The 21,468-nt window shown below is 41.6% G+C and overlaps 1 protein-coding gene across 4 annotated transcripts in view; it reads right to left on the bottom strand.

Moving 5' to 3' along the window:
* Positions 1–599: 599 nt before the first annotated feature.
* Positions 600–21,468, bottom strand: part of WDFY4 (WDFY family member 4) — a 613,830-nt gene continuing 592,961 nt past the window's right edge. For all 4 annotated transcript variants that reach the window (XM_033941175.1, XM_033941176.1, XM_033941173.1 and 1 more), the window contains 2 exons: positions 13,383–13,494; positions 600–1,369 (listed from right to left, as the gene is read on the bottom strand). In XM_033941175.1, coding sequence (XP_033797066.1) covers positions 1,303–1,369; positions 13,383–13,494 — 179 coding nt within the window. In that variant the 3' untranslated portion in view covers positions 600–1,302. The remainder of the gene's footprint in view (positions 1,370–13,382; positions 13,495–21,468) is intronic.

Below are 21,468 nucleotides of genomic sequence, written 5' to 3' on the forward strand. Positions count from 1 at the left end.
GCATCTTAATCTTGAAAAAGCTGAGACATCAGGGTTTTAATGACTTGAGAAGAGGTTTAGAAGGTTAAATTTTCCTGAAGAAAAGGGAGTCCTTTTTTGAGGTTGCAATAACCTTTGAATGGGTGTTCTTGCTACTTTTAAGGCTATTGTGTTCTTCTCACATCATCTGGGGTGAGAAGGGTTGAGGTCACTTTTGTTGTTGCTTTGTTTCTTTCATGGATCACTGTAACCATTCATATTCCCATTGCCCTTCTGTTAGATGTTGTGGTAAGAGCAGATAGCGGAAAAGTCTATATATTAATGAGAAAGACATGGGGGAAGCCAATGCTTGCTCTGGATCAGTAGCATGGAATGTTGCTACTCCTTGGGTTTTGGCCAGGTACTAGTGATCTGGATGGGCCATTGATCTGACCCAGTAAGGCTATTCTTATATTCACAGGTAATGTTGCTTTGTTCCTCTTGCGCTTTTGATGTTCATACCACTGTTGGACCATTTTGCCCCACTGTTGGTGTCTTGGGATGCTGTTGCCTCTGCTTACAAGTTTCATAACATTTTGATGGAAACCCCAATTATAGAGCCAAAAATAGGGAGAACTGCTTCCACCATTGAGTTTAATGGAAAAGACAATACAGAACAAAATGAAATATACAATATGTCAGAAAACAAAACAAATGAAATGACAGAATAGGGTAAATGAAATGAAACACAATACAAATGAATTCCTTACATATCCCTACAAACTACCTGCCTAATTTTTCTTTGAAAATGAGAGTCAAGTGCATTTAGTGAAAGTACTGTTCAATCTTGAGAATGTACTTTAATAAAACTTTTGTTGCCTTAATGTTTCTTACAGCTTGCATTATTTCTGAGAATGATATGGTTTCACACATAGGAACAAGTCAACATATTTCAAATGCCGGTAATACATTTGAAATACTGTTAGTTAAGTTCAGTCCAAATCTTAGCTCCAGTTCTACATAATGAATGTCACACACCTTACCATGACTCATGAGTGAAGTTCATTACTATCATGGTATGTATAAGAAGCAATCCATTTGGGGACATTGCCACACAGAGTCATATTTTTCCTCTTCTGCCTTAAGCATGAGGTTGAGCCATTATGCTGTGTGAAGACTTTTTTGACAACAACCTTTCACAGTAGAAGTCAATTATTGTTTTGTCTTCACACCTAGCCACATCCATGGACAAATTCATTTTCTTTGTCTCTTATGCATTTGTCGACTGACCACCTTCTTCTCATGCCATTCATAGACTGTTGTTGGATTATCTCTTTCTCACTATTATCCATCCATGCTCCAACAGTAAATCTTTCCTCTCTCATCTCCAGCTAAGAGCTTTGTGTGATTTCTTGAAAAGAGAAAGCAAAGGATAATTGGTTAAACAAGAAAACATTAACAATCACAGCAACCTATTAAGGGGCAAAGGTACTGGGTCTGGTCCTAGCATTTAGGGCTGATGTTAGGGCACCTCCTACCCTTACTAGGCTACTGAGGGGATGGGTCAATGAAAGTAAAAACAAGAGGAGGGATGAAGAACTGAAGTGATCACATTGTTGAACACAAGGTCAAGGGGGAAGTGCTGAAGCTCAGAAATGAAAAGTAAAGCCCTTAACTGCAGAAATTTAAATGACACCATGCCAACAGTATTCCAAGCACATACACCTAGGGGGACATTCTCAATAGGTTGTCTAAGGATGGGCACCAGGATGAAGAGTGCTAAGCATGGATTCTATATTGGTAATTTCTCTGTAGATACTAGTAAGTCCTAAGTTACACACCTAGCTCTAAAGTGTGCTCACGAAGCTGGTGCACTGTAAATCTTGTGTAATACTGATGTCAGTTAGGCATATAACTAACAGTAGAGGTTGACCAAATTTTGGGTTTGCTTATAGCACCAAAATCGGCCCCAAATCCTTTTCCTGCCCAGTTTCAGTTTCGGCTGAAAACAGTACATATTATTTTAATTTTTGGCCATGCTTTCAGTTTCAGCCAAAACTGACCATGTGTTTTTAGTAAAAACTGAAAATGTGTGCTTTGTCCTGTTTGTCTCCTTCCCCCCCCCCTCCAAACAGGAGTTGACGTTTCTCCCGAACCCCTCTGAGTTATTCCTCCTCCTCACTTGTAGGCCCCCCTGGGCCTATATTACAATTTATGGTGGACTAGCCATGTGGTGGGGATAGAAGCAGAGCTCAGTTACTCCTGCCTATTCTGGCTCTGTTCCCAAACTGGCTGCCATGATTGGGACATTACTTCTGCCCTGACTGCACCACTAGAGGGCCATAGATTATGAGTAGCTCTGGGGGGGGGAGGAGCTTCTCTGTATTCTTTTAATTTTTTTTTTTTTTAGTACTGTGATTGCAAGTAATATCATTATAATCTTGGGTCATTTGTATTTTATACATTATTTGTTTTTTATCTTATGGGCCCCGCCCTCCCAGGCTCACCTAGTTACACCCATCCCACCCTAATCTCACCCCAAGCCATGCCCCCACTACCTGCTCTTGTCAGGCAGGGAGAAAGTCAGTGCATGCGCGGCCATCATCGCGTGACGGCCACGCATGCGCGGACTTCTTCCCTACCCAACACAGCTTTTCAAAACCCGGACAAAGTGCCGGGTTTTGAAAAACTGTCCGGACCTCCAGGCATGTCCTCAAAAGTAGGACATGTCCGGGAAAGTCCAGACGTCTGATAACCCTATGTATATACCCTTTGTGGATTGTTTTTAAGATTATTGGTTTTAAATTATTTGGAAGCTTATTAAACTACAAACTGGTACATCTGATCTTCTGTTCCACAATCCTTTTGTTGTTTTGCTGCTTTATTTCCTTTGTGGAATCTTTTGGTGCCATTTGGATTTTGTTGTGATCTTGCACCATAGTTTATTAACCATAAAAAAAAAGCATTCAGTTAAAGTGCTCCAAAGAAGTGCTTTTGAATCAAAATGTTAGCAGGAATCTAAGGGCTCCTTTTACTAAGCTGCACTAGCGGTTTTAGCATGCGCTTAATGCGCGCTAAATTGCCACGCACGCTAGATGCTAATGCCACCATTGAGCTGGCATTAGTTTTTGGCATGTAGCGTGGGGATAGTGCGCACTAAAAACGCTTAGTAAAAGGAGCCCTAAGTCTATAAATTTGGGATGAGCTCCTTAGGGATTAGCTATTCTGTGATGTTATAACATCAGCTAGCACAGAGTCAGCTCCGTTAAAGCACTGTGGCGTGGCTTTTTGTTTCAGATTTCATTAGCAGGACATCCATGTGTGCAAAATACAGTCTTTTCATATTTACATTCGTAAAATCAAACTTCAGTTTTTGGTTTTGGTTTCTGCCAGATGATGAGTTTTGGCGGCCGTTTCGATTTGGACCGAAAGGTTTCAGTTTTGGTTTCAGCCGCAACTGAAAAAAATAAATAAATAAAACCAGATTCGGTCTGCTTCTAACTGGGAAATATTCTATAACCTGTGCACTCTATTGTATTCAGCAGTATATCAAATTAATAAATTGAATCGAAATAAGTGCTAGGTATGCCCCTGACCCATCCATGCTTCTCCCAAGTTAATGCCCTCACCTTGCAGCTGAACACAATGGATTTTGTGCACACAGTTTATAGAATACCGATTTAGGGATGTTATCCTCCTAATTCTATTAGAAACCCCTCCCCCCCCAATGAAAACTACATGTGCAAATTTTGATGCATACCTGATTTGTTCATGCAATTTAATTGAATAGCAAGCTAATTAATGCCAATAATTGGCATTCTAACGAGCAGTCATTGGTGCCAATTAGAATTGTGTGTACATCTAAAAAGGAGGCGCAAAAATAAGCGGGTTATTACAGGATCAGGAGCATCCTTTGTAGAACAAGGGCAACTGTGCCTAAATTTAGGCATGGACATTTGTACTATGTTTTTGTTGGTGCAAAATGGTTGCACCTAAAGTTACCCATGGTTCCCGGGCATAAGCACTATTCTATAAACCATGCCTAACTTTTAGGTACGGCTTATAGAATACTGCTTTTCTTGAAGTCAATTTTTTTAGAGGCCAGATATAGAGCTAGATTCACAAAGCAAACCGATCGTGTACTGATCAGTTTGCAACCCCTTTGTGACCCTGACCCAATTCACTAACCTCTCCTCCGATCCGCTTCTGATCCGTGCCTGAAAATGAGGGGAAAAGGCATGCAAAGTAGGCAGGGATGGGATTCCCAAAACTTTTCAGGGAACACTGAATGGGCTGGCCGATCCAAAAAGAAGCGACTACTGAGGACCAGTCACTCAGGTCCTTTCCGACTGCCCTATCTTCTGCTGCCCTGATTCTCAGCTTGAGCTCCTGCCCACCCCGATCTGCTCTCTGCCTCACCTCAGCCCTTCTCGTGCCTGCTCCGATCTGCTCTCTGCCCCGTCTCATCCCCGATCTCCTGCTCTTCCTTGGATTGCGAGCCCGTGGTTTTAACCTGCGGGTTTAAAGTGGGTTAAAACCACAGCTCGCTGGGCCAGAAAGTAAAAAAAAAAAAAAATCGCCACTCTAGACACATGCACAGACCATCTACAGATAGTCTGCGCATGCGTCGGGTTCGCTCTCTGGTGATCCGTGCAGTGGGTGGGGGGGCGTGGCAACAATCATCCCCATTTGCATGCAGGCCTTTTGGAATCGGGGGTTAGCGAATCTAGCCCATAGAATTTACCCATATGTGTGTAATTGCAAATTAGTGCTAGTTAGTGCTAATACCAATTATAGCTAATTATTGGTTGTTAATGCCATTTAGCAGCTAATTTAACAATCAGGTTAAACTATTCTTAAACTATTCACGTTAAATTGTTCTTATGTTGTTATATTCTATAGCTTGTGCATGCATCCTTGCATGAAAGTTTAAAGAATTAGAGGGATAATGTATGTGCCTGCAACTCCAGCTCATGATAATTTTATTGGGTGTGGGGGGGGGGGGGGAGGATACTAAAATGATTTCACTATTAATGCATGCTAGTGTTCATATGTTTCTTTGGTGGTTGGTGTCACAAATATATATATATATATATTTTGTATGCACTTCATATTAGAGCATTTGGAACAAAAATATTTTTATGCATTTACTAGGATATGCATTTACTAGGATACACTACTGTACTGCATGGATTGCTGCATTGGTCCCAAAGAATGTTGACAAGGGATCATCTCAGAAGAGTTGTTTCTCCAGCCGTCAGGACTAGCAAGAACTTCCGATGCTGTGCAAGTGTGCCATGTGGAGAAGACATTTATAAGCAAGGGGAGTTCAGCTCAATAATTTGACCTAAGTATGAGTAAACCCAATGTGGATTAAATCGAACATATTTCTGTCACTCTTTCAGCATAATGTCTATTAAATTTGAGTTGTCATGATTCATCTTGTTAAAACCAAATCATCCCTGCTTCTAATCATGGATTCATTTTATAGGACTGGCCTAGAATGACTGATGAACAGGGTGTTAACTTGCCAAGTGGTGTAAATTGCTGTCAAAAATAGAAGGTTACACGAGAGTTACTTAGAATTCCTACTGAGCCTATGCCAACTGACTTAAAAGCTATAACAACCTGCATGAAAAGTTATGTTTTATGTTGAAAATGTGTGCCGAGTGGTTTTAAGATCTAAATCACATTCAATGAACCTGTTTTGAATACGGCTGTCTTGAGACACAAGTGCATTACTGTACTTGCATTTTTAAAGCTTCCTTGTTGACGGTGAAATTATTGTTCATCCGTAACCAGTTTTTAAACTTGTGTTTCCACTCTAGGGTTCACTGCTATACATCTTGAGGGCTAGCTGGCAGTGAGTATTTCCTCTATTGCCAGAGAAGTAATCCAAACCTATTTTCAGACAGAAACTTTTGCAAGTTGAGTTTACATGAGGAGCAGGCCTCTGGACTGGAAAATACAGTACAGTTTAAAAACACCTGTTGTACTTGGCAATGCCCAGCTGCTGCCAATTCGACTGACCTTTGATTTGTTTTATTTATTTATTTCAGTTTTATATCCCATCCTACCCAGGAGCTCAGAACGGGTCACAGTGGTACATTCCCAGTGTTTGGGGTACAGGAGTAGCAGCACATTCTATATTGTAGAGTAGAAACAATACAGTCTTAACGTTTTAAAGGTACATGGTTGTTAATAGTGCTGGGAAGGAAGAAGACAGAGGGCATTTACAGAAAAAGGGTAAAGCTTTGAGGTGTATACATCAAATGTTATGGGGGGAGGTTTGGGATGAACACTCGCTCTTGGCAGGGGGCATTATGTTTGAAGCATGGTATACACTTCCACCTCTGTATTTGCGAATTCCGTTTCTACAGATTCGCTTATTCACGGTTTTAAACCTAAAAATATTTTTTCTTTTGGGGGGGCTATTTTAAGCCCTGAAAGCCCCCCCCCCCTTAAGCCTTACCTGGAGGTCTAGTGGGTTTTTGGGGCAGGATCGATCTTCCCACGCTCCTGCCCCGTGCAGATCGCTCATAGGAAATGGCTCGAGAGACTACGGGAGCTCAAGGCAGCCATTTCCTGTGATCGCTTCTGCCTGAAAACCCGCTAGACCACCAGATAAAGCTTAAGGGGGGGGGGGGGCTTTCAGGGCTCAAAATAGCCAGGGGTTAGGGGCAGAACTGGCTCAAATATTATTTGCGGTTTTTAAATATTCACAGCCCAGCTCTGCCCCTAACTCCCACGAATATGGAGGGGGAAGTGTATACACCTTACTGGATTTATGTCATGTCATGCACTCTGTCGATAGCATCGAGGCCAGGTCCACAAGTTTTATACTACTGAATGGATTGATTAAACTTTGCAAAAGAAAATAGTTTTTTTTTTTTGAGCAGATGAAGAGCGTGCTGACACAGGAAAACACATGCACCTGACCATTTAGAGCAGGGGTCCCCAAAGTCCCTCCTTGAGGGCCGAATCCAGTCGGGTTTTCAGGATTTCCCCAATGAATTTGCATTGAAAGCAGTGCATGCACATAGATCTCATGCATATTCATTGGGGAAATCCTGAAAACCCGACTGGATTCTGCCCTCAAGGAGGGACTTTGGGGACCCCTGATTTAGAGGGTCCTAGCAAAGTGGTGAACATAGGGAACTGATGACACTCTGACAAGAGCCCCTGCTGCCTTGCAGAAAATGGGGCTTACTTTGAAGCAGGAATCTTCCTGTTTCTGAGAGGGCTGGAGAGCGTGATTTTTCTCAGATCCCCTGACAGAAGTGTTATATTTGACACCGTACTTATGGTGCCACCTGCTGATTTGATTCATTGTAGCAATGTGATATAGCTGAGGGAGCTATAGCTTGCTTTTTGCTAGGGAGAAAACTGCCAGTTAAAAAAAAGGAATGTGACTGGCTGCCATTTAAAGAGCTCAGATTTGATTCTCTTCATCTTCACCTCCAGGGCTGATCCAAGTTTCAGGCCGAAGTGTTAAAAGATAAGGAATTAGCTATATGGGGAGGGGCATAAAAGATCTAACCATAAGTACTGGATTTGCAGGAACTACAACACAGACAGCATTGGTAATCAGTGCTGTTAACTCTTTCATGTCCCTTTTTGCCATACAGCATCTAAAATAAGTTAGCACTTATGGACACAGAAACATTATGGACATGAAAGAGTTAAATGCTCAGATACAATTTGCCATGTCTCGTACAATCTAGGAGGCGATTCTAAAAATGGCCAACTCTGTCTAGATGCCCTGATGCTGTGCAGTGAAAAACTATGCTATAAACTGCATCCGTTATACCTGTCCTCTGTACACCTAACATTTAGGCACCTGCCGTAGATCCGTAAGTATGCTTTAAGTTGGGCATGTAAAGAGCAGCACTACCTTTGACCTTCCTAGGCTCCACCCATGGGAACGCCAACTTGCACTAACACCCTATGGGCCCAATTCAGTAAAATGGTATGCAAATGTAGGTGCCAGGAAAAATTCACACCGAGCGCTACTCTATAAAGGGCCCTCCTGGCTGAGCACCTGTAACAGAATAGTGCTTAGAGAGGATCCATGCGCCCAACTTTGGGTGCAAGAACTTACACCAGCTTAAACCTGGCGTAACCCCAGTGGTGTAATGAAGGAGGGAGGCACCTGGGGTGGTGGCACCCAGCATCGCCACACCATATGCCCCTTTTTCCCACTGCATGAGCACCGCCCCCCCCCCCCCACACTCTTGAAATGTTCACCAGTGTGAGCAGCATTTTCCACCTCCTACTTGTGCCAGCCTCTGCTCCCTTTTGACATTACGTCCTGGCCATTTGACCAGGGTGGGATATCAGAAGGGAGCCAATGTCGGCACGAGCAGCGGGTGGAAGACGTTGTTTGCATCGGCAAACATTTCAAGAGTTGTATGTAGGGGTGGGGGGGGGGGTGTGGAGAGGAGGAGAGGTGCTGGCATCCCCGCCAAGACAGTGCCCAGGGTGGTCCAACCTCCCCTACATCTCCCCCCCCTTGCCCGCACTATGCCACTGTATAACTCCAGTATTCTATAACACTGTCATTAAATATTTGGAACATCCCCGAGCACCCATGACCCTCCCATGGCCTTGCCTCCTTTTGGGTTGTGCATAAGACACTTCAGTGTGCACTGTTATAGCACTGTAGGCAGAAATGTGCATACATCCAAATAAGTGCACCCATTTGACTAATTAGTTTATGTGCACATCTGGGCTCCGGCTCAACTTTGAGTGGCCTGCATAGAATCTGTGGGCATGCCACTTATATGTGCCCTTACAGAGCAGCGCTTAAGTGATTTACTGTTACTTACATGCAGAAGTGCACACTTTTCTGCAAAAGTGTGGGCATATTGTACATTTGTCAGTGCAAATAGTGGTACTTAAATGTGGGTGCCCGGTTATGGAATTAGAAAGGAAGTGAAGCGATGGAATGTTGTGGCTTGTCCAAGGTCACAAAGAATGCCAGTAGCAATTGTGGGAACAGGTCACTGGTTTCCCCGGAGGTTTTTTTCATGTTTTATTTATTGAGTTTAAACTAATCCTCCCTATACCCTCCCCCGCCCCCCCCAAAAAAACCCCAAGCATCTTATATACTGAATATGTTGAATACAGATTCATATATAATCCATGAAACAAGAAAAGGGGTATATAGAAAATACCACAAGAAACAATATTACGAGGGTGAATCAAAAATTAAAGGCAATTGTTAAATTCCGTGATAACCAGAACAGAGCTAGCGAAATGCAACATATGTACTGGTACATCGCCTGTTGGATAGTTCGTCCACACACAGTTCAGCGCTCTGTCGTGTGGCAGCCACAACGTCAGAAACATGGACGCTCCATTGCAGGATTGTACCATCGAAGAACAATGTGCAGTAGTGCGCTTTCTTGGGGCAGAGGGAGTGAAACTTGCTGAAATTCACTGTCGGATATTGATTCAGCATGGTCATAGCACCATGAATCAACAAAAAGCTTATGATTGGGTAAAAAGGTTTAAAGAGGGGAACATGTATAACTGACGAAGGTCGTTTCTGGTCAGCCATCAACATCGCTTACACAAGAGCACATTGACAAGGCGGATGCCTTGACTAGAGAAGACCGACAGATAACGGTGACTCGGTTGGCTGCAAATTTGGATATCAGCTATGGATCTGCATGTGCCATAATGCATGATGACTTGGGATACAGGAAAGTCTGCGCACGATGGGTTTCCAGACAGCTTACTGATCTACATAAGCAACAGTGTGTGGAGGTTGCGACCCATTTCCTGAGACAGTATGAAGAAGATCTGAGCATTCTGGAGAGAATTGTCACTGGCGATGTGACCCAAAGAGCAAAAGACAAAACACAATGAAGTAAAGGAAGCGGTGCTCACCTGGCTTTTGGAGCAGCCGCAAAACTTCTTTTCTGCAGGAATGCATTGTCTAGTATGGGGACTATGCGGAAAAGTGATATGTTCAATTGCTCACAGTTACTTCTATTAAAGCCATTAAAAGTGCGAGTTTTGTCTTTACTTTTTGATTTATCCTCGTATCTTATTTAGCCTACAATAAAGGGGGTGGGGGTCATAAAACAGAAAAGTATAAGAAAACTATATTGCAGAGTAGTAGCATCAAATGCAAATTATTGCTAGCCGGTTCGTGTTAATTTATGATAGGTGCAAGGGTCCCAGAACTTACAATAACTCCAACACTTTCTCTAGCAGCAAGGAATTCCATCAGTTGCTTTGGTTAAAAAAAAAAAAAAACAATAAATTTTTACCACAAGTTATACAACATATTTCAAGAATCTTTAATACTTAAGTGGCACCAGTGGAAAGAACTCTTGGTTTAAGAGCCAAGAAGTCCTTCCCTCCTTTTTTGTGTGACGCTTGTGCGATATCAAGAAAAATACAAATTATTGCACCTAGAAACTGTTTATGCATATGCTTGAAATAAGATCGAAGAATATTAGTCCCTATTTTATTCCAATGCAAATGTCACAAGGAGTGTTGTCCTATCAGACATAACTCCCAGGAAGCTTTCTAGAAAAAGCTGACAAATTCATCTCTCCCAGAGTAGATGTTCCTATTTCAGCCAGTGTAGAGCCCACTCCTAATATTAAGATAATGTGCTGGGGGCATATTTTCTGTTGGAATCATTAATACCTCTCAAAAGTATTTCATAGCCATTTCCACCGCTGATAATATTGGGGGTCTTGGAAAATTCAATAATCTCAAATTATTCTTTCATTGATTTTCCATATATTCTATTTTCCTTAAAAACACAGCTTTTATTTTTATTATGTTAGTCTGCAGTTGTTCCAGTTCAGCTAATTTATCTTCATATTTCCCAAGCCTTTCACCATACACCTGTAATGTCTCTCTCTGCGAGTCCTCTTTAGAAGAGACAGCTCCACACTCATTCCTCAAAACCTTAGGCCCTTTCTTGAGTCTAAAATCATTAAGGCCTTCCACAGTGAGTCCATATTGACTATTGCCAGTTTAACAATCTCCCCAAACTTAAAGCTGTTACCTATAGAAGCCTCCTCTTCATCTCCCATGGCACGGGACAGTACACTTTCTCCTTCAGCAGAGTCTGCCCCAGCAGGAGACCGCTCTGCTGGCCCTCCATGGCTGATTGCCACAAGCTCCTCTCAGGATAGCGGTCCTTCAGCTATCACCGTGCCTGCACTACTTCTGAGTTGAAGGGGAGCCAGCCTCTATTCCGGCCTAAGCGAAATCCGGTCTGCACTGAGGTTAGCCAACTCACTCAGATTTCCTTCCAAAGCTGAATCTGCAGCTGCAACATGTTGGGAAACCACTCTGGGTATCATGGTCTTGACCAACCGTCTCAGAGCCGCCGTCACTGAAGGGTAAGTTCAGGTAACCCCTTTTCGCTTCCCCATCGCTAAAATCAACTTAAGAAAGCAGCAATGATCCATCAGCCAGGCACTTGGGGAAAGACCTGATCACATGTCTATTCTCAACGCCATCTTGACCCCTCTGGCTTCCATGGTTCTTAACACACTGCTCTAATCACAAAGCCACTTCCTCTCCCTCTGTTGATGGTATGTGACTATGGGTTATTTTGTTTGTTTGGGGTGAGGGCATTTAACAAAATAAAAATGTACAACCATTTCCCACCAGCACTACTCGATTAAATTACAAACATCCTCAACTAGATTGAACTCTGGATGCTAGCATTCAGGTTGAAACTAAACTCCGACAAAACAAAATTCTTCCTTGCCACCCCCAATGACAAAATCAAGGATACCACAATTCAACTGAAAGGAAGGACTTTCCCCCTCGAAAACACCTTAAAAATTCCAGGAGTCACGCTCGATAAAAAGTTATCCTTAGAAACTCACACCGACCTCACTGTCAGGAAATGTTTCTCGGTACTCTTTAAACTACGCACTATAAAAAAATACTTTAACAACACCGCCTTCAGCCTACTAGTGCAATCTGCCATTCTCAGCATACTTGACTACTGTAATATTATCTACCTAAACTCCACAAAGAAAACTACCAGGAGACTAAAACTGATCCAAAACACCGCCGTTCGTCTCATCTTTGGCCTAAAGAAATGGGATCATATCATCCCTTTCTATCACCAACTTCACTGGCTTCCTTTCGAATCCAGAGTACTTTTCAAATTCGCATGCTTCTGCTATAAAGCGGTAAATGGCCTCTCGCCAAGTTACATCAACCCCCTCTTTAGCCTTTACTGCACCAACAAAAAATCCCGCAGAATTCAACTGTTCGCCTACCCCTCACTAAAGCTTTGTCATCGCAATAGTTTCCTAGACAAAACCTTTGCCTTCCTAGCAGCCAAGATGAACCCATGGCTCGCCCAAATGATACTCGAGGCCCCCACTTACCTCGGCTTCAGAAAAACTCTCAAAACTTACCTATTCAACAAACAAGACCCGTAACCACCCCTCCCCGGTATTACCGGGCCCCACTCGCGGCCCTCTCCCCCCCCTACTAAACGCTTTCTCCTCTCTCTTCTACCCACTCTCTTCTTCATCAGCCAAGTTCGGCTAAATTTGTTGTTAATCTAATAAACTGTTGTAAATCGGCATGTCAATATGGATCCTAATGTAATTATTGTGAACCGCCTAGAACTCGAAGGGTAGGGCGGTATATAAGAATAAAATTATTATTATTAAAAGTTTTCAGTCAGTCTTTGGGAATCTGTATGTCTTTTATTTGTCTTGGCTTCTTTTGCTTAGTCTGTGGTTGGTGGTTATATCTTTCAGACATATTTTTTTTTCCCTCCTGGTTTCAACTGCATTTGTTTCTTAATTTCTGAATGATAACCGAGCAGCTACAGAGTTCTGACATCTTGCCACTCAAACAAAATAACATGTGTGCTCAAAATGCTACTGACCTTAATTTGACATGTATAGGGTAAACACTTGCTATTTTAGGGAATCCCAGGGGAGAGTGTGACACAATGGTTAAAGCCGCAGCCTCAGCATCCTGAGGTCGTGGGTTCAAACTCAGGCGGCTCCTTGTGACCCTGGCCAAGTCACTTAATCCCGCCCATTGCCCCAGGTGCATTAGATAGATTGTGAGCCCACCAGGATAGGGAAAAATGCTTGAATACCTGAATAAATTCATGTAAACTGTTCTGAGCTCCAGTGTAGAAAGTTGAAAAAAATAAATTTTAGAATGATTTCATTACATTGGCCAGATGGTCCACCCCCCTCCCCTTCCAATTTTGTGTTCATGGGAACACTTTGTCCTAATATGTTTCACCAATCAACTGAGGTACTTGGTCAGGTAGATGTGGCTGCATTCACCGACACCAGCCAGGCAGAAAGCAAAGCAAAACAAAAGAAACTGAGAACAAGCATTTCAAATCACTGAGGGTGATCCTCTGCTGGGCTCTTGTGCCAGACAGCGCTTCATGCCAGTACCTGGATATAGCCAATGCTGTTACCGCACCATTCTTTTTCCTCTGCTTCTTGGCTACAGCTTCACTTACATTCAGTTCTCGACAGAGAACAAGATGTTGCTCCCATTTGTTACCTGTTGTGTTGGGTTTTTAAAAAAAAAAAAGAAAAAAGAAAATAATAATTTAGAGACTGCCTTTTATTTATGGTCAGCAACTTGTTAAATTGAGAAAAATATATTTAATCTTGGCCTGCGCTGTTGCAAACGGGGCGTCCCAATTGAATTTGAGCACTATGATAGTTACATGTGCTGGCGTGCTGCTCTAGCCATTGTGCTACTAAATTGGATTTGTGCATTATTGCTTTCTAAATTGCATGCCTAGTTCAGCAAAATTGTTCATCAGTGTGTACTGGCTGTATGCTTAATAAGATGCCCCATAATACCTTGCCACCAGGAAATAATCCAGCATGGTAATTACCTAGTAAAAATAAATTACATAAACTCCGGTATTACCAACTTATCTAAATCCTCTTATAACAGAATTAATAATTTAATGCTGGGTTGAAGATTTAAAAAAAAAAAAAACCAACATACAAAAACACTCAGTAACTGTTAGCATATATTTTTTCCCCTAATGATTGCACTTTTTGGATTAATTTTATTTTCTTAAAAGGGGGAATATTTGAATGATTTTAAAGTGACTTCAGTAGTTTCTGAATGTCTACATTAGTGGGGATTAAATCATGTAATGTTTTTGTGTATGCTCTGTGCACTAGTTTGAAACCAAAGCTTTCACAAATCTTAAATATTTATACAAAGTGTCCAAAACTGCCTTTGTGAATTTATAGTATAAGCAGCATTCTATTTGGCCTGGGAAATAGGTGCTAAATATTTTTAATGAAATCTACTGTACCTGTAAAAAAATAACCCCTTCCCCCCTTGTGGTAGATGTTTTTACTGCGGTCCAGATCGCTAAATGCTCCAATGCTCATAGAACTAATTTCCTCTGAAAACATAGACAGATTCTTCATTGATTTCGATGCACTTTTTTCAGTTTTGAAAGTCACAATTATCCCATTTATAATAGCTTAATTTTCTTCATTCTCTTTACTTATCTGAAATTTAGTGCTCTTGGCCATCTCTCAAAAATATACCACTCGTAGCCTTCTGAGGATCCATTGATGAACAGTTAAAACTGGATGATGCATGGTAATGATATTGCAATGTATCATACTATGCCATACTTTGTATTAATTGGAATATTTTTACTCTGTGGACAGAGAATGTGCAATGTCGGGTAGAGGGCACAGCAAGCTAAAAGTGTATTATGGGGGTAGGGGGTGCAGGGCAAAGAGAGAGGGGAAAGAGTGGGTGGGGAAAGAGAGTGTAGGGAGGCTGAGCATGCAAAGATTATGTCATGGGGCCTGATATTTGTTTTATTCCCTACCCCCATTGCAAAGTAAGAGTGTATCATGGGGCGGGTAGGGGAACAGCAATATTCACAATGTTCTTTGGAGTGGAGAGCAGTGTAAGCTGAGATGTGCTATTGGGTGGGGTGGGGGTGGGGTCTGAACACGTGATCCGTGAGAATCAAGCTTGCCATGCAGGTGAGGAGGAGAGAAGCAATGAAAGCTGGGGGTAAGTTCCTGAGGTGAGGAGAAAGAATGAGTGGCAGGGCTGTAGGGGGTGGGGAGGGAGGAAAAATAAGAGATGGGAAGATGGGAGAAGGTATCTGTCTTGTAATGGAGAAGGAAAGGTGGAGATATTGTATAACAGAAGAATTAAGACAAGTTGGTAGTATGTGTCGGAGAAAGGAAGATGGAGGCAAGTGAGTATGTGCATGGGAGGGAACATCCTTCAGGAAAATACAGAATTAGAGGTCTTGCTTAGAATTTGAGAAAACTGAAGCTGAAATATGAGAGGAAGCTGGGGAAAAGAAAAAAAGGCAGGGGGATTTCAGATCTTTTGGTCAGGAAATTCTGCACACACACACACACACACAAAAGCCCTACAAATACTGAAATTTGCAGAATTTTGAAATATTTTGTGGGGAATTTTTGTTTGCATAGATTTCCCCCAAGTGTCAAAATATATTTCATACAATATTATAGAGTTATTAAGGACTTTTTTTTCTTTTTTTTAAATAAAGAATGATTTGGTTTCTAAATATGCCAGTATTCGACATGCTAAAGGCTTCAAAGCTTCAATGCAGCTGAAATATGGATGCAGTGATGTGTTAGTCCCAGCTTCTATCCTCCTCCTTTGATGGCATCCCCTCCCCTGCCCTCCCCTTTGTAATAATCTTCCACATCAGCTGTGCGTAATCTTACAATTCCCTGGAAGGCAATCAACAAAATATTTCTACTTGGGGCCTCGGGCTGGCCTGAAGTCATTTCCAATGCCTGAGAGATCACACTGTGACAAAAGACACCAACCCCAAACAAAACCCTGAGACAAATTAAACTTCTGCTGTGCTTGGCACTGCACAGCAAAATGATCAGACACCTGTAAGCTGCCAAGGATCTTTAGTAAGACTAGCAAAAATTATCCGCCTGGTTTGTCGCACTGCACTCTATGCTACAGTACATGGGGTATTCCTTTGCAATGTGTGGATTCAACATGGACTTGTTTTAACTTATTTTACCCTTTATGTGGACTGACAATTAGATTGTGACATCATAGATAATGCCTCCATGCCCCACCACAGCCTTCAAGTCTGCCTTTTACCTTATGGGATCAATACTTTGTGTACATGCCAACTAAAATACTGTACACACAGAAGTTGCAAATGTTTGCCTTGTCATGCTAGCCACACTTGTAATACTATATTTGTCATGCTATGCTAAGCCTGTATGCAGTATATAAGACTATGGTTGCCATGCTAAGTTGCCATCCTATGCTTTGTCATACAATGTTCATCATGCTATAATAATAATAATTTATTTTTTTGTATACCGCTATACCAAAAGTTCAAAGCGGTTCACAACAAAGTTTAAAAAAAAAATAAAAAAAAAATGCATACTGTCAATATATATAAAATACATATTAAAACCATAAAAAAAATGGAATGCATCTGATTATAAAACAAGGAGAAGTTAAACAGTACCACAACTAAGATGTAAACATGTCAAACAAGCGTGTCTTTAGTGATTTTCTAAAATCAGGATAAGAAGTGGCCTCTAATATAGGTTTTCCAAGCCATGTATTCAGTTTAGCGGCCTGGAATGATAAAATTCTGTCAAAAATCTTCTTATATTGACATGATTTTAGAGAAGAGTAATTAAATAGATTTATTCTACGTGTACTCTTATCAGAATAGTTCAAAGAAAACTGAGAAGCAAGATAATCTGGTAGCATCCCCAAAACTGCTTTGTAACATACCATGTTTGTCATGTTATGTTTTACCATGCTTTGTTAGGTATGCAAACTTGTAACCTGAGTTCTCCTGGGAGGACAGGCTAGAAAACCAAATAAATAAATATATTTTCAGACTGTTATTTATGTAGCACATTCAGTGCAGTAAGCAACTGACAACCTCAAGATGGTAACACAAGGCAATGACCAGAGCCAAAGAAATGCTGGGATACTGCTGAATAATATTATCAGAAGAAGCAAGTGAGGAACAGCATGCATAGCATAATTCAGAAATGTGCCATACTATGCATGTTGTGTGTGTGTGTACATTGGGACAGTATGTGGGATAGTGGCGCAGTGCAGAAAGAATAGTTTTGCAAGTGGGGACAGTTTGCAGGAAGGTGAGGCAATTTCAGGGAGTAGTTTTAGGGAGTATTTTCAATGCATATTCATTGGGGAAATCCTGAAAACCCGACTGTTGGGTTTTGTTTTTGTTACCATGTTTTACCTCTTTTTTCTGTAAAAATTGTTTCAACCTCCTTAGCTTATCCTTCTCTGAGGAAAAAAAGAGAGACCAATAGGATATCCTGAGAATCTACCAAAAATTTGGACACATCAAGAGATTGACTTTCCTAAATTCTATCCAACCCTTCCTCAGACTCAGATTTCACAAGGCATAGACCCACAAGATAATACAGATTAGAAATGAATATCTTTTAAGAATCATCAATCCCCAAGACTTCTGAGAAAGAGGAGAGAAGACGGGTTTGAAGTGTTATCGTGCTTGTGCTGTTGAGAAGTGCTAAAGCTGTAAGAACTTGACCCAGGAGAAAATAATTGTGTGTGTATGATGCCATTTACATAACCTCATGAAAGATAAAACCTGCTACAACTGAGCTGTTGTTTACGACAGAGAAAGAATATGGACTATAATTCTGCCTATCATTGTTGCGGAAAAGTGCTAGCTGTAAAAAAAAATAAATAAAAACCCAGGCGAAAATAGTTACATGTGAGAGATGTCACTTATGTGACTCCATAGAACAGATAAAACCCACAGCGATTGTGGCAAGTGGCCACAGGCACATCTCAAGGGTCTCTCAAAGGGGCTTGAAGACCCTTTTGGGCACACCTCTTTGGTCCACTTAAGGAACTGGAAATTCTGTCTGGGCTTCTAAAAGAGGATAACAGAAATTGTGAGTACTAATTGTCTGTTGGTATTTTTTTGTGTTGCACTCATGGGTAAATGTAAAGGCAGAAGTAAACAATGTACAATTAAGCTGCCCTTAATTGCCAATTATCCCATAGAATGTAGAGATTTGAGTCTAAAATACCAAAGCAGTAAATTTTGTGCTAACAAAAACAATCTTCTGATCAAAGATCGTGAAATTCAGGAACAGAAACAGCTGTAAACAATGTTGAGAAACTGTGGTTTGTAACAAACTTTCAGTTCTGGTAACTGTGTTTTATATACTGTATCAGTAAAAGTAACTTCCTGTGGCAATTTAGAGGACAGCAAAGCTAGATCTGTAACAACTGGCATGACAGCTATTTTAGGAAGTGGAACAGCACTAGGTGTTGATGCTGAGGAGACCAAATCAGTTACTTTCCTCCTATCTAGGGCCATAACTCCCGAAGAGGCTTCCAGCTAAATTCAATAACTGCTGCTGGAGAGGGCAGGATGCAGTCACCGAAGCTGAGGAATAGCCCCTTCAACAGCCAAATCAGCTGAAGGACTGAGTGTCAAAACCATGACAAGATGTTTAGTCATAGGACCCTTTGTTAAGAGGTAGAGAAGGGCAATTTTAAATTGGAAAATATGGAGAATGGGATGAGGGCTAATAAATTCTGCTTTCTGAATTTTTAATTTTATTTATCTCTCTCTCTCTCTCTCTCTCTCTATATATATATATACAGTGGAACCTTGGTTTATGAGCATAATTCATTCCAGAAGCATGCTCGTAAACCAAAATACTCGTATATCAAAGCGAGTTTCCCCATAGGAAATAATGGAAACTCACTTTGATACGTTCCCCCCCCCACCAAGGCCAGCGGTGCTGCTCCCCCCCACACTTGCAAATACCACCCCCCCATGCGAACCGGTACCCCTCGCCCGAACAACTTAAACTTACCCCCCCCCCCCGGTCTGGCACCGGCACGCAGCCCACAGGACGTGCCCGTGCCGCTAGAAGATCTTCCTGCTTCTGCCAGCCTTGAGATTGCATCTGCGCATGCTCAAGGACTTCTAATTCTCCCTATCGTGAAGATGCATGCTCAAGGCCGGCAGAAGCAGGAAGATCTTCTAGCGGCACCGGCATGTCCTGTGGGCTGCGTGCCGGTACCAGATGGGGGAGGTTAAGTTTAAGTTGTTCGGGCAGGGGGTGCCGGTTCATGCGGGGGGGGGGGAGGTGCCAGTTATTGGGGGGGGGGGGTTGCTCGCAAATTGAGTCAACACTCAGTTTGCGAGACACGTTTTGTGAGAATGTTTTGCTCATCTTGCAAAACACTCGCAAACCGGGTTACTTGCAAACCGAGGTTTTACTGTATATATATATATATACACACACACACACATACATACACACACCTTTATTCAGAGATTTTCCCCCTCTTTTACAAAACTGCACTAGCAGTTTCTAGCATGGGGGCCGTGCTGAATGGTCTGTGCTGGTCCCGATGCTCATAGGAACTCAATGAGCATCAGGAGCAGCACGGCTCCCCGCGCTAGAAACTGCTATAGCAGTTTTGTAAAAGGAGTCCTTTTTTTTTTTTTAATTATAGGTGAACTTTGAGGGGTGGTGGGTAAATTACTCAGGAGCGGGGTGCAGGTTTTGGTGAAAATCTGAAGGGTGCTGCAAGATTATTTATGTTAAGGCCTGATTTTGGATGACTGTTTTATAAAGATCTTTAGAAAATAGGTGCCTTTTCCCACATTTGACACAGATGCACTGTTATACAATCAGTCCCCATATCTTATCTTATATATTGTGCATTATACAACTGTTGACAAAAAAAAAAAAAAGTTGATGTTTGGTGAACTTTGGTTAAAAAACCATATTTCTTAGCTAAATAAGCATGCTTTTTTTTCTTTCAGATTTATTAAAATTTTGATATACTGTACTGCCCTACAGACATAGCTGCCAGAGCAGTTTACAATCTTTAAAAACATAATAAAAACAAGGCAGCAATGAGACAAACTTGTTGATTTCCTGGCTTGTTTTATTTACCCTGTTATTATTGGCCTCTCTCTTGGTTGTATGTGTCTTTTGCAATTGCTAATAAAGATAATTTAAAAAAAAAACCAAAACACATATTAAAAAGATCATGAGACATGAGAGTGAACTAAAAAAAAAGGGAGAAGAGATAAGAACCCCATTAAAATTGGGCAATGAGTAGAGACAGAGAAACAGAAGAGAAGAAAAAGCAAGTGTCAACCCATGCCATGCCCCCTATTCCCCAAGGTCACTTCTCATAACATCTTCTCTCATAACAGTTTCATGTCCATCATCAGTAGCCCCAAAGTACGTTATTAGCTGAGCTCTTCAAATAGCATGCACATTCAATTTTAAGTCTTAGTGATTATGTGCTAAATAGTACACAGAGAAAAGTATACTTAACAGCACCCATTCAATTTTAATTTGTATCAACATTTCTTCATTGCCTTCATTCAGAGTGCTTATAACTTAAAGCCCTTTGATACACATTCAGGAGGGGTGGGGGATGGGGGAAGGTAATATGTCTTTAATATATTATTTGTTTGCAATTTTGTTTGTTTTGATCACTTGTAGGTTGTCTTTATGCTGTATGGAAAGGTGGGGAGGTATTTAATTGATGTTTATTTTGGACATGGTTTGATAATATGTTGCACTTGATGTTGGTTTTTAAAATGAATAAAGATATGAAAAAAAAAAGATGTGGTATATATTCTGAGTGTGCACTGTAACAACCATCTTGTAATAGAAATCCACATCTCATTTGTGATAAGGGCCTCATTTATGATTCTGTGCTACATTTATTAACTGTGTAAATCCTTTGACAATAATCATAGAACCTTGGTTTACGAGCATAATTTGTTCTAGAAGCATGCTTGTAAACCAATTTACTAATATATCAAAGCTTCCACCTCAAAGTACTGAGGAGCTTCTTCAGCCTCTATCATTTCCTGGTCATTACCTTGCCAAGAGCCCAAGAGGCCCCTGGAACACTACTGACTCACCTAGAGTAGGGCGTTACCCCAGAGTACTTAAACCAGCAGTGGAGAACAGACAGGGAGGCCAGCTAGGGAGAAGGTTTAAACCTTTGTTCCCTAGGGAGTCCCCTGGGCCAAGCAGGAGCAACAGACCAATTCCCATGGAACTGTTAGAAGCTGGACAAGCTGAGGAGCTGCCGGTTCCAGAGGAGGAACAGCCCATGGATTGTGAAGAAAGTCTTGCAGAGTGTGCTCCTGGCTTTCCTGAGGCCATGCAGGTGGACTGGGCCTCAACCTGCAAACAGTGAGTTTTGATTTTTCACTTGACTGTTTGGGACTATTTTTGTTTTTGTAAGCTAGGAGTGTGAATTGTTGGGAGAGGTTTTGCTAACACCCTGGGAGGGAATTTTGAAAGCCTGTCTTGAGGCCTTTCTTTGCAAAACCTGTGACACTCTCCTTTCCTGGCAGTGGACTGAATCTGTCAGAGGCTTGCATGGAACTTTGGGTACTGGGGTTTGAGGAACAAGTGCCATGAACTTTATTTTTGTTTATTGAAACTACCTGCTTGG

The sequence above is a fragment of the Geotrypetes seraphini genome, chromosome 4, assembly GCF_902459505.1.
Source record: "Geotrypetes seraphini chromosome 4, aGeoSer1.1, whole genome shotgun sequence".
NCBI lineage: Eukaryota > Metazoa > Chordata > Amphibia > Gymnophiona > Dermophiidae > Geotrypetes > Geotrypetes seraphini.